General features: G+C 50.6%; 1 protein-coding gene across 4 annotated transcripts in view; it reads right to left on the minus strand.

Annotated features, from left to right (window-relative positions):
• The window catches only part of OSBPL5 (oxysterol binding protein like 5), a 91,271-nt gene that overhangs the window by 70,948 nt on the left and 3,269 nt on the right, over positions 1–17,054 (minus strand). For 3 of the 4 annotated variants that reach the window (XM_038764561.1, XM_038764563.1, XM_038764564.1), the window contains exons 2-5: positions 14,166–14,248; positions 10,254–10,334; positions 8,307–8,408; positions 2,684–2,887 (exon numbers count right to left, since the gene is read on the minus strand). In XM_038764561.1, coding sequence (XP_038620489.1) covers positions 2,684–2,887; positions 8,307–8,408; positions 10,254–10,334; positions 14,166–14,248 — 470 coding nt within the window. The remainder of the gene's footprint in view (positions 1–2,683; positions 2,888–8,306; positions 8,409–10,253; positions 10,335–14,165; positions 14,249–17,054) is intronic. The other variant, XM_038764562.1, reaches the window with a different exon arrangement.

Genomic DNA, 17,054 nt, shown 5'->3' on the forward strand with positions numbered 1-17,054 from the left:
CTCTTGCAAGCGCTTAGTACAGTGCTGTGCACACAGTAAGCGCTCTACTGGAGCTCCTTGTGGGTAGGGAATGAGTCTGATGATATAGTGTCCTCTTCCAAGCGCTTAGTACAGTGCTTTGCACACAATAAACACTCAACTGTGAACTCGCTGTGGGCAGGGAATGTATCTGATATTATAGTGTCCTCTTCCAAGCGCTTAGTACAGTGCTCTGCACACAGTAGGCGCTCTACTGGAGCTCCTTGTGGGTAGGGAATGAGTTCGATGATATAGGGTCCTCTTCCAAGCGCTTAGTACAGTGCTCTGCACACAGTAAGCGCTCAATTGTGAGCTCCCTGTGGTCAGGGAATGAGTCTGATGATACAGTGTCCTCTTCCAAGCGCTTAGTACAGTGCGCTGCACACAGTAAGCGCTCAAAAAGTCTGATTGAATGCAAGGTGCAGGGGCACATGCAGCCCGGCGCGTGCTCCCCGTCCATCCGTCCATCGGTCAGCCGGCCGGCCGCCCCGGGGTCATTCATTCATTCAATCGTATTTATTGAGTGCTTACTGTGTGCAGAGCACTGTACTAAGCGCTTGGGAAGTCCAAGTCGGCAACATATAGAGATGGTCCTACCCAACAGTGGGCTCACAGTCTAGAAGGGGGAGGCAGATGACAAAACAAAACTTGCAGACGGGCGTCAAGTCATCAGAATAAATAGAAATAAAGCTAGACGCACATCATTCTCCCTCCCCCTTCGATTCATTCATTCATTCAATCAATCGTATTTATTGAGCGCTTACTGTGTGCAGAGCACTGTACTAAGCGCTTGGAAAGTCCAAGTTGGCAACATATAGAGACGGTCCCTACCCAGCAGTGGGCTCACAGTCTAGAAGGGGGAGACAGAGAACAAAACAAAACATATTGACAAAATAAAATAAAATGAAATTCTAGACTGTGAGCCCGCTGTTGGGTAGAATTTTATTTTATTTTGTTTTATTTTGTTAATATGTTTTGTTTTGTTCTCTGTCTCCCCCTTCTAGACTGTGAGCCCACTGTTGGGTAGAATTTTATTTTATTTTGTTTTATTTTGTTAATATGTTTTGTTTTGTTCTCTGTCTCCCCCTTCTAGACTGTGAGCCCACTGTTGGGTAGAATTTTATTTTATTTTATTTTATTTTATTTTGTTAATATGCTTTGCTTTGTTCTCTGTCTCCCCCTTCTAGACTGTGAGCCCACTGTTGGGTAGAATTTTATTTTATTTTATTTTGTTAATATGTTTTGTTTTGTTCCCTGTCTCCCCCTTCTAGACTGTGAGCCCACTGTTGGGTAGAATTTTATTTTATTTTATTTTATTTTGTTAATATGCTTTGTTTTGTTCTCTGTCTCCCCCTTCTAGACTGTGAGCCCACTGTTGGGTAGAATTTTATTTTATTTTATTTTATTTTGTTAATATGTTTTGTTTTGTTCTCTGTCTCCCCCTTCTAGACTGTGAGCCCACTGTTGGGTAGAATTTTATTTTATTTTATTTTATTTTGTTAATATGCTTTGCTTTGTTCTCTGTCTCCCCCTTCTAGACTGTGAGCCCACTGTTGGGTAGAATTTTATTTTATTTTATTTTATTTTGTTAATATGTTTTGTTTTGTTCTCTGTCTCCCCCTTCTAGACTGTGAGCCCACTGTTGGGTAGAATTTTATTTTATTTTATTTTATTTTATTTTGTTAATATGCTTTGCTTTGTTCTCTGTCTCCCCCTTCTAGACTGTGAGCCCACTGTTGGGTAGAATTTTATTTTATTTTATTTTGTTAATATGTTTTGTTTTGTTCCCTGTCTCCCCCTTCTAGACTGTGAGCCCACTGTTGGGTAGAATTTTATTTTATTTTATTTTATTTTATTTTGTTAATATGCTTCGTTTTGTTCTCTGTCTCCCTCTTCTAGACTGTGAGCCCACTGTTGGGTAGAATTTTATTTTATTTTATTTTATTTTGTTAATATGCTTTGTTTTGTTCTCTGTCTCCCCCTTCTAGACTGTGAGCCCACTGTTGGGTAGAATTTTATTTTATTTTATTTTATTTTGTTAATGTGTTTTGTTTTGTTCTCTCTCTCCCCCTTCTAGACTGTGAGCCCACTGTTGGGTAGAATTTTATTTTATTTTATTTTATTTTGTTAATATGCTTTGTTTTGTTCTCTGTCTCCCCCTTCTAGACTGTGAGCCCGCTGTTGGCTCACAGTTGTACATACCTTACCTCCTTCCCTTCCCCACAGCACCTGTATATCTGTATATATGTTTGTACACATTTATTACTCTATTTATTTATTTTACCTGTACATATCTATTCTATTTATTTTATTTCGTTAATATGTTTGGTTTTGTTCTCCGTCTCCTCCTTCTAGACTGTGAGCCCACTGTTGGGTAGGGACCGTCTCTATATGTTGCCAACTTGTACTTCCCAAGCGCTTAGTCCAGTGCTCTGCACACAGTAAGCGCTCAATAAATACAATTGATTGATTGTTGGGTAGGGACCGTCTCTAGATGTTGCCAACTTGGACTTCCCAAGCGCTTAGTCCAGTGCTCTGCACACAGTAAGCGCTCAATAAATATGATTGATTGATTGATTGATTAGTCCAGTGCTCTGCACACAGTAAGCGCTCAATACATACGAGTGAATGAATGAATCATTAACAAAATAAATAGAATAAGCACCTTGACGGCCCAGATGGACTGGTCAAGCGGGTGGAAGAGCTTGAAGCAGACGCCGTCCTTCTTGGATGGACGTTCGATGAGCTCGCACGAGTGCAGCAGGACGGTCCCCACCCAGTGGTCCATCTTGGGGGTCTTGTACAGCAACAACGCGCCCGGCTTCAACACGCACCACAGACGGCACCAGCTCTTCAGGGCCCCCCGGATCTGCGGGAAGAGAGGGGGTCACACCAGGGGCCGGGCAGTGGGAAAGGTGGTCGCCACATGGATGGACGCAGGGAGAGACAGAGGCGAGGCGAGATGGAGAGGCCGGCAGAGTTGGGGAGGCACCCGCGGATAATCAGAGGCCAGCAAGGGGGAGAGAAGGCCGCAGAGAATCAGAGATGGAGAGGCAGGGGATGGGGGGGAGAGACGGCCGCAGAGAATCAGAGATAAGGAGACGGGGGAAAGAGGGAGAGATAGCAGTGGAGAATGAGAGAAAGGGAGGCCAGCAAAGTGGGAGAGACCTCCACAGAGAATCAGAGATGGAGAGGCAGGGGAGAGGGGGGAGAGATGGCTGCAGAGAATCAGAGATAAGGAGACAGGGGAAAGAGGGAGAGACAGCCACGGAGAATCAGAGATGGAGACATGGGAAAGGGGGAGAGACAGCCACAGAGAATTAGAGATGGAGAGGCAGGGGAGAGGGGGGAGAGATGGCCGCAGAGAATCAGAGATAAGGAGACAGGGGAAAGAAGGAGAGACAGCCAAGGAGAATGAGAGACGGGGAGGCCAGCAAAGTGGGAGAGACCGCCACAGAGAATCAGAGATGGAGAGGCAGGGGAGAGATGGCCACAGAGAATCAGAGATAAGGAGACAGGGGAAAGGGGGAGAGACAGCAGCAGAGAATAAGAGATAACGAGACGGGAAAGGGGGAGACACAGCAGCAGAGAATCAGAGATGGAGAGGCAGGGGAGAGGGGGAGAGACGGCAGCAGAGAATCAGAGATAAGGAGACGGGGGAAGAGGGAGAGACAGCCACGGAGAATCAGAGGTGGGGAGACCCAACAAAGGGGGAGAGACCGCCACAGAGAATCAGAGGGGGAGAGGCAGGGGAGAGATGGCCACAGAGAATCAGAGATAAGGAGACAGGGGAATGGGGGAGAGACAGCCGCGGAGAATCAGAGATAAGGAGACAGGGGAAACGGGGGAGAGAATGCGGTGGAGAATCAGAGATGGGGAGACCAGCAAAGAGGGAGAGACCGCCACAGAGCATCAGAGATGAAGAGGCAGGGGAGAGGGGGGAGAGACGGCAGCAGAGAATCAGAGATAAGGAGACAGGTGAAAGGGGGAGAGACAGCCACAGAGCATCAGAGATAAGGAGACAGGGGAAAGGGGGAGAGAATGTGGTGTAGAATCAGAGATGGGGAGACCAGCAAAGGGGGAGAGACCGCTACAGAGAATCAGAGATGGAGAGGCAGGGGAGAGGAGGGAGAGACGGCCGCAGAGAATCAGAGATAAAGAGACAGGGGAAAGGGGGAGAGATGGCCACGGAGAATAAGAGATAAGGAGACGGGAAAGGGGGAGAGACCGCCGCAGAGAATCAGAGATGGAGAGGCAGGGGAGAGGGGGGAGAGACGGCCACAGAGAATCAGAGATAAGGAGACAGGGGAAAGGGGGAGAGACAGCCACGGAGAATCAGAGATGGGGAGACCCAGCAAAGGGGGAGAGACTGCCACAGAGAATCAGAGGGAGAGAGGCAGGGGAGAGATGGCCACAGAGAATCAGAGATAAGGAGACAGGGGAAAGGGGGAGAGACAGCCACGGAGAATCAGAGATAAGGAAGCAGGGGAAAGAGGGAGAGACAGCCACGGAGAATCAGAGATGGGGAGACCCAGCAAAGGGGGAGAGACTGCCACAGAGAATCAGAGGGGGAGAGGCAGGGGAGAGATGGCCACAGAGAATCAGAGATAAGGAGACAGGGGAAAGGGGGCGAGACAGCCACGGAGAATTAGAGATGGGGAGACCCAACAAAGGGGGAGAGACCGCCACAGAGAATCAGAGATGGAGAGGCAGGGGAGAGGGGGGAGAGATGGCCACAGAGAATCAGAGATAAGGAGACAGGGGAAAGGTGGGGAGAGGCCGCAGAGAATCAGAGATAAGGAGACAGGGGAAAGGGGGAGAGACAGCTGCAGGGAATCAGAGATGGGGAGACCAGCAAAGGGGAAGAGACAGCCACAGAGAATCAGAGATGGAGAGGCAGGGGAGAGGAGGGAGAGACGGCCCCAGAGAATCAGAGATAAGGAGACGGGGAAAGAGGGAGAGACAGCCACAGAGAATGAAAGAGGGGGAGACCCAGCAAAGGGGGAGAGATCGCCACAGAGAATAAGAAATGGAGAGGCAGGGGAGGGGGGGGGAAAGATGGCCACAGAGAATCAGAGATGGGGAGACCCAGCAAAGGGGGAGAGACCGCCACAGAGAATCAGAGATGGAGAGGCAGGGGAGAGATGGCCACAGAGAATCAGAGATAAGGAGACAGGGGAAAGGGGGAGAGACAGCCACAGAGAATGAGAGATAAGGAGACGGGAAAGGGGGAGAGACAGCCGCAGAGAATCAGAGATGGAGCGGCAGGGGAGGTGGGGGGGGAGAGACGGCAGCAGAGAATCAGAGATGGGGAGACCCAGCAAAGGGGGAGAGACCACCACAGAGAATCAGAGATGGAGAGGCCGGGGAGGGGGGGAGAGACGGCTGCAGAGAATCAGAGATAAGGAGACAGGGGAAAGGGGGAGAGATAGCCGCAGAGAATCAGAGATGGGGAGACCCAGCAAAGGGGGAGAGACCGCCACAGAGAATCAGAGATGGAGAGGCAGGGGAGAGGGGGAAGAGATGGCCACAGAGAATCAGAGATGAGGAGACAGGGGAAAGGGAGAGAGACAGCCGCAGAGAATCAGAGATGGGGAGACCCAGCAAAGGGGGAGAGACCGCCACAGAGAATCAGAGATGGAGAGGCAGGGGAGAGGGGGAAGAGATGGCCACAGAGAATCAGAGATGAGGAGACAGGGGAAAGGAGGGGAGAGGCTGCAGAGAATCAGAGATAAGGAGACAGGGGAAAGGGGGAGATAATGCGGTGGAGAATCAGAGATGGGGAGACCAGTAAAGGGGGAGAGAACGCCACAGAGCATCAGAGATGGAGAGGCGGGGGAAAGGGGGGAGAGACGGCAGCAGAGAATCAGAGATAAGGAGACAGGGGAAAGGGGGAGAGACGGCCGCAGAGAATCAGAGATAAGGAGACAGGGGAAAGGGGGGGCGGGGAGAGGCCGCAGAGAATCAGAGATAAGGAGACAGGGGAAAGGGGGAGAGACAGCCGCGGAGAATCAGAGACGGGGAGACCAGCAAAGGGGGAGAGGCCGCCACAGAGAATCAGAGATGGAGAGGCAGGGGAGAGGGGGGAGAGACGGCCGCAGAGAATCAGATAAGGAGACAGGGGAAGGGGGGAGAGACGGCCGCAGAGAATCAGAGATAAGGAGACAGGGGAAAGGGGGAGAGACAGCAGCAGATAATCAGAGATGGAGAGGAGGGAGAGACGGGCACAGAGAATCAGAGATAAGGAGACAGGGGAAAGGGGGAGAGATGGACACAGAGAATCAGAGATAAAGAGACAGGGGAAAAGTGGAGAGACAGCAGCGGAGAATCAGAGAAGGGGAGACCAGCAAAGGGGGGGGGGGGGGGAGACGGCCGCAGAGAATCAGAGATAAGGAGGCAGAGGAAAGGGGGAGAGACGGCCGCAGAGAATCAGAGATAAGGAGGCAGGGGAAAGGTGGAGAGATAGCAGCGGAGAATCAGAGACGGGGAGACCAGCAAAGGGGGAGAGACCGCCACAGAGAATCAGAGATGGAGAGGCAGGGGAGAAGAGGGAGAGACGGCCACAGAGAACCAGAGATAACGAGACAGGGGAAAGGGGGAGAGACGGCCACAGAGAATCAGAGAAAAGGAGACAGGGGAAAGGGGGAGAGATAGCCACAGAGAACAGAGATCGGGGACAGGGGAGAGGCAGGCGGAGAGAGTCCGAGAGGGGAATGGCAGGAGCCCGTCAGACCCACAGACTGTCCAGGAAGTGGTCAGCTGAGGGGTCACCCCACTTCTCCCTCTCCCCGGGGGTCCTCGGATCCCCAGCCCCCCCTCACTCCCCCAGCAGCAGTGGGGAGGGGAGATAAAGCAGCGTGGCCTAGTAGCAACAGCACAGGCTTTGGGGTCAGGTCGTGGGTTCTAATCCCAGCTCCACCATTTAATAATAATAATGAAAGCATTTGTTAAGCACTTACTATGTGCAAAGCACTGTTCTAAGCGCTGGGGAGGTTACAAGGTGATCAGGTTGTCCCACGTGGGGCTCCCAGTCTTCATCCCCATTTTACAGATGAGGTCACTGAGGCTCAGAGAAGTTAAGTGACTTGCCCCAGGTCACACAGCAGACGTGTGATGGAGTGGGATTAGAACCCCTGACCTCTGACTCCCAAGCCCGGGCTCTTTCCACTGAGCCATGCTGCTGTGTGACTTTAGGCAAGCCACTTCACTTCTCTGGGCCTCAGCCACCTCATCTGTAAAACGGACTGTGGGCCCCATGTAGGATAACCTGACGACCTTCATTCATTCATTCAACCGTATTTATTGAGCGCTTACTATGTGCAGAGCACTGTACTAAGCGCTTGGGAAATACAAGTCGGCAACATATAGAGACGGGCCCTACCCAACAATGGGCTCACAGTCTAGAATTATATCTACCCCAGTGGTTAGAACAGTGCTTGGCACATAGTAGCAGTGGAAAGAGCCCGGGCTTTGGAGTCAGAGGTCATGGGTTCAAATCCCAGCTCCACCAATTGTCAGCTGGGTGACTTGGGGCAAGTCACTTAACTTTTCTGTGCCTCAGTTACCTCATCTGTAAAGTGGGGATGAAGAGTGTGAGCCCCCCGTGGGACAACCTTTATTTATTTAAAGGTTTAAATTTATTTATTTTATTTGTACATATTTATTCTATTTATTTTATTTTGTTAATATGTTTTGTTCTCTGTCTCCCCCTTCTAGACTGTGAGCCCACTGTTGGGTAGGGATCGTCTCTATGTTCGTTCATTCAATCGTATTTATTGAGCACTTACTGTGTGCAGAGTTGTTGCCAAGCGCTTAGTACAGTGCTTTGCACACAGTAAGCGCTCTGGGCCTCAGTGACCTCATCTGTAAAATGGGGATGAAGACTGTGAGTCCCCTGTGGGACAACCTGATCACCTTGCACTCTGCACACAGTAAGCGCTCAATAAATATGATTGACTGATTGATTGATTGATTGTAACCTCCCCAGCGCTGAGAACCGTTCTTTGCACATAGTAAGCGCGTAATAAATGCCATCATTATTATTATTATTAATAAATACGATTGAATGAATGAATGAACAACCTGATCACCTTGTAACCTCCTCAGCGCTTAGAACAGTGCTTTGCACATAATAAGCGCTTAATAAATGCCATTATTAGTAGTAGCAGTAAGCGCTTAACAAATACCATCACCATCATATTATTATTATTATAAAGGGGGAGGGGGCTGGAGGAAGCGGGAGAGAGCGGGGTGGGGAATGGGGGGCCGGGGTCTCCCACAGGTTCCACCTTGAGCCAGTCAGCCATGATGACCACACTGGGGTCCCGCAGGGCGCTGACCAGCTGTTTGCTCACTCGCTTCTTCTCCTGACGATAGTTGTGCTTCTGTACCTGCTTGGAACCGGACAAGTCACGACCCCTACCCACGGCCCCGCATCCCCCAACCCCTCAGGCCCCTGAAGCCCCCTCCCCACTGCCCCACAGCCCCCACACTTTCAGGCTCCAGAAGCCCCCTCCCCACTGCCCCACAGCCCCCACACTTTCAGGCCCCAGAAGTCTCCCTTCCCACTGTCCCACACCCTCAGGCCACAGAAGCCCCCTCCCCACTGTCCGCACCCCCCCACACACTTGCAGGCTCCAGAAGCCCCCTCCCCACTGCCCCACACCCCCCACACTTTCAGGTTCCAGAAGCCCCCTCCCCACTGTCCCGCACCCCCCACACTTTCAGGCCCCAGAAGTCTCCCTCACCACTGTCCTACACCCTCAGGCCACAGAAGCCCCCTCCCCACTGTCCGCACCCCCCACACTTTCAAGCTCCAGAAGCCCCCTCCCCACTGCCCCACAGCTCCAACACTTTCAGGTTCCAGAAGCCCCCTCCCCACTGTCCCACAGCCCCCACACTTTCAGGCCCCAGAAGTCTCCCTCCCCACTGTCCCATACCATCAGACCACAGTAGCCCCCTCCCAACTGTCCACACCCCCCACACTTTCAGGCTCCAGAAGCCCCCTCCTCACTGCCCCACATCCCCCACGCTTTCAGGCTCCAGAAGCCCCCTCTCCACTGCCCCACAGCCCCAACACTTTCAGGTTCCAGAAGCCCCCTCCCCACTGCCCCACAGCCCCCACACTTTCAGGCCCCAGAAGTCTCCCTCCTCACTGTCCCACACCCTCAGGCCACAGAAGCCCCCTCCTCACTGTCCGCACCCCCTACACTTTCAAGCTCCAGAAGCCCCCTCCCCACTGCCCCACAGCCCCCACACTTTCAGGCTCCAGAAGCCCCCTCCCCACTGCCCCACAGCCCCCACACTTTCAGGCCCCAGAAGTCTCCCTCCCCATTATCCCACACCCTCAGACCACAGAAGCCCCCTCCCCACTGTTCGCACCCCCCCACACTTTCAGGCTCCAGAAGTCCCCTCCCCACTGCCCCACAGCCCCCACACTTTCAGGCCCCAGAAGTCTCCCTCCCCCCTGTCCCACACCCTCAGACCACAGTAACCCCTTCCCCACTGTCCTGTACCCTCCACACTTTCAGGCTCCAGAAACCCCCTCCCCACTGTCCCGCACCCCCCACACTTTCAAGCTCCAGAAGCCCCCTCCCCACTGCCCCCCAGCCCCCACACTTTCAGGCCCCAGAAGTCTCCCTCCCCACTGTCCCACACCCCCCACACTTTCAGGCTGCAGAAGCCCCCTCCCCACTGTCCCGCACCCCCCACACTTTCAGGCTCCAGAAGCCCCCTCCCCACTGCCCCACAGCCCCCATACTTTCAGGCTCCAGAAGCCCCCTCCCCACTGCCCCACAGCCCCCACAGTTTCAGGCCCCAGAAGTCTCCCTCCCCACTGTCCCGCATCCCCCGCACTTTCAGGCTCCTGAAGCCCCTCCCCACTTCCCTGCACCCCCCACACTTTCAGGCTCCAGAAGCCCCCTCCCCACTGTCCCACACCCCCCACACTTTCAGGCCCCAGAAGTCTCCCTCCCCACTGTCCCACACCCCCCACACTTTCAGTCTGCAGAAGCCCCCTCCCCACTGTCCCGCACCCCCCACAATTTCAGTCTCCAGAAGCCCCCTCCTCACTGCCCCACAGCCCCCACACTTTCAGGCCCTAGAAGCCCCCTCCCTACTTCCCTGCACCCCCCACCCTTTCAGGCCCAAGAAGCCCCCTCCCCACAGCCCCGCACCCCCACCCCCTCAGGCTCCAGAAGCCCCCTCCCTCCAGCCCCCCCCCAACTTTCCCTGACCTTTAACCTCTCCTTCCTAGCCACCTCAGGGGCGGGGGTGGCCTTGGCCCGGTCAGTCCCATTGCAGAACCTGTAGTCCATCTGGGAAGGAAAGACCAGATTAGGGGTAAACTCGTGGTGGTCAGGGAATGTATCTGTTTATTGTTCTATTGTCTTTTCCCAAGCGCTTAGTACAGTGTTCTGCACACTGTAAGCGCTCAATAAATACGAATGACTGACAATGAAAGAAACCGGCCATGAGCGATGCGTTGCCCAGAGGTCAGGAAAGGAGAATGAATGTCAGCCCCCCCAGTGTCGAATTATACTTTCCAAGTGCTTAGTACAGTGCTCTGCACACAGTAAGCGCTCAATAAATACAACTGAATGAATGAATGTCCCCCTCTCCCCCCAGCCCCATCCCTCATGAGGGGGTGGTCAGGGGTCCCTGGGCTAGGACAGGTCACTCCAACCCACCCAGGCTGTAACCTCATTATGGGCAGGGAATGTGTCTGTTTATTGTTCTACAGTCCTCTCCCAAGCGCTTAGTACAGAAGTAGCGTGGCTCAGTGGGAAAGAGCCCGGGCTTTGGAGTCAGAGGTCATGGGTTCAAATCCCGGCTCCGCCAACTGCCAGCTGTGTGACTTTGGGCATGTCACTTCACTTCTCTGTGCCTCAGTTCCCTCGTCTGTCAAATGGGGATGAAGACTATGAGCCCCACGTGGGACAACCTGATTACCTTGTAACCTCCCCAGCGCTCAGAACAGTGCTTTGCACATAATAAGCGCTTGTGAGCCCACTGTTGGGTAGGGACTGTCTCTATATGTTGCCAACTTGTACTTCCCAAGCGCTTAGTACAGTGCTCTGCACACAGTAAGTGCTCAATAAATACGATTGATTGATTAATAAATGTCATCATCATCATCATCATCATTATTATTATTAAAGTGCTCTCTGCATACAGTAGGCGCTCAATAAATACGATGCAATGAATGGATGAAGGTTTGGATTGGAGGAAGTGGGCAGAAGCAGCTTGGCTTAGTGGCAAGAGCCCGGGCTTGGGAATCAGAGGTCAAGGGTTCTAATCCCGGCTCTGCCACTTGTCTGCTGTGTGACCTTGGGCAAGCCACTTCACTTCTCTGGGCCTCAGTTCCTTCATCTGTAAAATGGGGGTTAAGTCTGTGAGCCCCCCGTGGGACAACCTGATCACCTTGTAACCTCCCCAGCGCTTAGAACACTGCTTTGCGCATAGTAAGTGCTTAATAAGTGCCCTCATTATTATTATTATTATTCTCTGGGCCTCAGTTTCCTCATCTGTAAAATGGGGATTGAGACTGGGAGCCCCAAGTGGGACAACCTGATTACCGTGAATCCATGCCGGGGCTTAGAACAGCGCTTGGCTCATAGTAAGTGCTTAACAAATACTATTATTATTATTATTATTTTTATTATTATTATTACTATCAGGGTTCTAATCCAAGCTCTGCCTCCCCTCCCTCCCCACTCTGGGGGCTGCTTCTTCTGTTTCTATGTCGGCCCCCTTCTCTCCTCTTCCCTTTTCCCCTCCTCTTTCCCCTGTCCTTCTCTCCTCTATTCTTCTCCTTCCCCCTTCCTCCCTCCTTTTTCTCTCTCCCCTCTCCTCCTTTGCCCCACAGCCCCTTCACCTCCCCCCCACATCATAACGGCTTTAATTCATTAATTCAATGGTATTTATTGAGCACTTATTATGTGCAGAGCACTATACTAAGCATTTGGATAAGTAAGCCAACTATTCATTCATTCATTCATTCAATTGCATTTATTGAGCGCTTACTGTGTGCAGAGCACTGTATTAAGCGCTTGGGAAGTACAGGTTGGCAACATATAGAGACGGTCCTTACCTGACAGTGGGCTCACAGTCTAGAAGGGGGAGACGGACAACAAATCAAAACATATTAGCCAAATAAAGTAAATAGAATAAATATGTACAAACGAGAGTAATAAATACGTACAAACATATATATGTATATGCGTATGTATACATATTCATTCATTCATTCAATCGTATTTATTGAGCGCTTACTGTGTGCAGAGCACTGGACTAAGCGCTTGGGAAGTACAGGTTGGCAACATAGAGAGACGGTCCCTACCCAACAGCAGGCTCACAGTCTAGAAGGGGGAGACGGACAACAAATCAAAACATATTAACCAAATAAAATAAATAGAATAAATATGTACAAACGAAAGAGAGTAATAAATACATACAAACATATATATGAATATGCGTATGTATACATATTCATTCATTCATTCAATCGTATTTATTGAGCGCTTATTGTGTGCAGAGCACTGGACTAAGCACTTGGGAAGTGCAGGTTGGCAACATATAGAGATGGTCCCTACCCAACAGTGGGCTACATAGATAGATAGATAGATAGATAGATAGATAGATAGATAGATAGATAGATAAGCAGTGTGGCTCAGTGGAAAGAGCCCGGCCTTTGGAGTCAGAGGTCATGGGTTCAAATCCCGGCTCTGCCACTTAGCTGTGTGACTTTGGGCAAGTCACTTCATCATCATCATCATCATCAATCGTATTTATTGAGCGCTTACTATGTGCAGAGCACTGTACTAAGTGCTTGGGAAGTACAAATTGGCAACATATTCACTTCACTTCTCTGTGCCTCAGTTACCTCATCTGTAAAATGGGGATTAAGTCTGTTAGCCCCCTGTGGGACAACCTGATTGCTTTGTACACACCCCAGCGCTTAGAACAGTGCTTTGCACATAGCAAGTGCTTAATAAATGCCATCATTATTAAGTCACTTCTCTTCGGCTCCGTGACCTCATCCGTAACACGGGGATGATGACTGTGAGCCCCACGGGGGACAGGGACTGTGTCCATCCTGAAGCGCTCAATAAATACGGTTGATGGATTGATTGATTTGCTTGTATCCACCCCAGTGCTGCCTGGCACGTAGTAAGCGCTTAAAAAATACCATTATTATCATTATTACAATACAACAATGACATTCTCTGCCCACAGTGAGCTGCCCACATCATCGTCATCATCAGTCGTATTTATTGAGCGCTTACTGTGTGCAGAGCACTGGACTAAGCGCTTGGGAAGGACAAATTGGCAACATATAGAGACAGTCCCTCCCCAACAGTGGGCTCACGGTCTAAAAGGGGTCCACAGTGAGCTGCCCACATCATCGTCATCATCAGTCGTATTTATTGAGCGCTTACTGTGTGCAGAGCACTGGACTAAGCGCTTGGGAAGGACAAACTGGCAACATATAGAGACAGTCCCTACCCAACAGTGGGCTCACGGTCTAAAAGGGGCCCACAGTGAGCTGCCCACATCATCATCATCATCAATCGTATTTATTGAGCGCTTACTGTGTGCAGAGCACTGTACTAAGCGCTTGGGAAGGACAAATTGGCAACATATAGAGACAGTCTCTACCCACACAGTCTAAAAGGGGACAGACAGGGACAGACAGCAACACAAATGAACAATTCAAACCCCAAGCGGCCCCTTCCTTCCTCTCCCCCTCGTCCCCCTCTCCATCCCCCCCATCTTACCTCCTTCCCTTCCCCACAGCACCTGTATATATGTATATATGGTTGTACATATTTATTACTCTATTTATTTATTTATTTTACTTGTACATTTCTATCCTATTTATTTTATTTTGTTGGTCTGTTTGGTTCTGTTCTCTGTCTCCCCCTTTTAGACTGTGAGCCCACCGTTGGGTAGGGACTGTCTCTACGTGTTGCCAATTTGTACTTCCCAAGCGCTTAGTACAGTGCTCTGCACATAGTAAGCGCTCAATAAATACGATTGATTGATTGATTGGGATGGCCGGGGGTGGGGGGTCAGGCCATTTCTGGCCACCCCTTCCCCCTTCCCGCCCCCCCCCGTTGGGACCGCCACCCCCAAAAGGGACTGACCTGCTGGGTTTTGGAGATGGACACCGGAGTTTGGGCCTCTTCGTCCTGTAGCACCAGGGGGTTGTGTCCTTCCACGTCCTTCCCTGCATGTGTGAACACGCCACGCACATGTGTGAACACGCGGCATGCATCCTACCTAGGGCTGTCCCACATAGGCCTACGCTAAGCCAAGCTGCTTCTGCCCACTTCCTCCAATCCAAACCTTCATCCATTCATTGCATCATATCCCAGCGCTTAGAACAGCACATAGTAAGCGCTTAATAAATGCTATCATTATCATTATTATTATTTATTGAGCAGGGACTGTACTAAGCGCTTGGGAGAGGACTGTAGAACAATAAAAAGTGTATGCATGTATACACTGTGCCTGGATACCCAGCAGGAGGGCAGACATCATGTGTACCCCCGCGGGTATACTATCATCATCATCAATCGTATTTATTGAGCGCTTACTGTGTGCAGAGCACTGTACTAAGCGCTTGGGAAGTACAAGTTGGCAACATATAGAGACGGTCCCTACCCAACAGTCCGCTCACAGTCTATACTATCGGGCTCCTGGGCTACGTAATTAACTCCCCCACAACACTTCCTCATAAACTCCATGGGGCCACATGATAGGTAGGTGGCCAGCACAGTGCCCCGCATTCGGTAAGCCTCCAGTACAGCGCTTTGCCCCCACTACAGTATATTAGGTGCTCAGTACAGCATTCTGCACAAAGTAGGCACCCAGTGAACCCTTTCAGTCGTGATCATGGGGCGCTTACTTTGTGCAAAGCACTGTACTAAGTGCTTACCTTCTTCCCTTTTAGACTGTGAGCCCACTGTTGGGTAGGGACTGGCTCTATATTTTGCCAACTTGTACTTCCCAAGCGCTTAGTACAGTGCTCTGCACACAGTAAGCGCTCAATAAATATGATTGATTGATCGATTGATTGATTCCCTTCTCCCCCTCCCATCCCCCCAACTCCCAGTCCCCCCCACTCTCCTTTCCTCTCCCATTCCCCCTCTCCCATTTCTTCCTTCTCCTATTCTCTCCTCTCCCATTTCTTTCCTCTCCTATCCTCTATTGATTTATTTATTTTACTTGTACATATTTATTCTATTTATTTTATTTTGTTAATATGTTTTGTTTTTTGTCTCCCCCTTCTAGACTGTGAGCCCACTGTTGGGTAGGGACCGTCTCTATACGTTGCCAACTTGGAGTTTCCAAGCGCTTAGTCCAGTGCTCTGCACACAGTAAGCGCTCAATAAATACGATTGATTGATTGATTGATTGATTGATTCCCTTCTCCCCCTCCCATCCCCCCAACTCCCAGTCCCCCCCCACTCTCCTTTCCTCTCCCATTCCCCCTCTCCCATTTCTTCCTTCTCCTATTCTCTCCTCTCCCATTTCTTTCCTCTCCTATCCTCTATTTATTTTACTTGTACATATTTATTCTATTTATTTTATTTTGTTAATATGTTTTGTTCTCTGTCTCCCCCTTCTAGACTGTGAGCCCACTGTTGGGTAGGGACCGTCTCTATACGTTGCCAACTTGGACTTTCCAAGCGCTTAGTACAGTGCTCTGCACACAGTAAGCACTCGATAAGCCCACTGTTGGGTAGGGACTGTCTCTATATGTTGCCAATTTGTACTTCCCAAGTGCTTAGTACAGTGCTCTGCACATAGTAAGCGCTCAATAAATACGATTGATGATGATGATGATGATGATGATAAATGCTCTGCATTCATTCATTCGCTCATTCATTCATTCAATCATATTTATTGAGTACTTACTGTGTGCAAAGCACTGTACTAAGCACTTGTCTGCACACAACAGACACTCAATCCAGCTCTCTACCTCCCGGGCAGATGGAGGACGCTTTGAGAAGCCCCCCACCGCCATTCTGGAAACAAAGGTCCAGAGAAGGAAAGTGGTTTTCCCGAAGTCACACAGCAAATCCCCCAGGAGTGCAATACTTCCCGCAGCGTGAGAAGTAGCATGGCCTGGTGGCTGAAGCACTGGCCTGGCAGCCGGAGGCCCTGAGTTCTAATTCCGGCTCCCTGACTTGTCTGCTGCGTGACCTCAGGCAAGTCACTTCACTTCTCTGGGCCTCAGTCACCTCATCTGTAAAATGGGGATTAAGAATGTGAGCCCTGTGCAGAACAGGAACTGTGGCCAACCTGATTAGCTTCTATAATAATAATAACGATGGCGTTTATTAAGCGCTTACTATGTGCAAAGCACTGTTCTAAGCACTGGGGAGGTTACAAGGTGATCAGGTTGTCCCACTTCAATCGTATTTATTGAGCGCTTACTGTGTGCAGAGCACTGTACTAAGCGCTTCTTAGTAAGTGCTTCCCCCACTCGGTGGAAGCAGCGCGGCTCAGTGGAAAGAGCTCGGGCTTCGGAGTCAGAGGCCATGGGTTCAAGTCCTGGCTCTGCCAATTGTCAGCTGTGTGACTTTGGGCAAGTCACTTAACTTCTCTGAGCCTCAGTTCCCTCATCTGTAAAATGGGGATTAAGACTGTGAGCCCCCCGTGGGACAACCTGATCACCTTGTAACCTCCGCAGTGCTTAGAATAGCACTTTGCACAGAGTAAGCGCTTAATAAATGCCATTATTATTATTAATCCCCATTTTACAAATGAGGTAACTGAGGCACAGAGAAGTTAAATGACTTGCCCAAAGTCACACAGCTGGCAATTAGCAGAGCCAGGATTTGAACCCATGATCTCTGACTCCAAAACCCATGCTTTTTCCACTGAGCCACGCTGCTGCTTGTATCTACCCCAGTGATTAGTAGAGCACCCAACACCCTAATAATTATGGTATTTAGAGTGGTCACACAGCAGACATGTGGCAAAGCTGGAATTAGAACCCATGACCTCTGACTCTCAAGCCCAGG

Source organism: Tachyglossus aculeatus, chromosome 22 (genome assembly GCF_015852505.1).
Source record: "Tachyglossus aculeatus isolate mTacAcu1 chromosome 22, mTacAcu1.pri, whole genome shotgun sequence".
Lineage (NCBI taxonomy): Eukaryota > Metazoa > Chordata > Mammalia > Monotremata > Tachyglossidae > Tachyglossus > Tachyglossus aculeatus.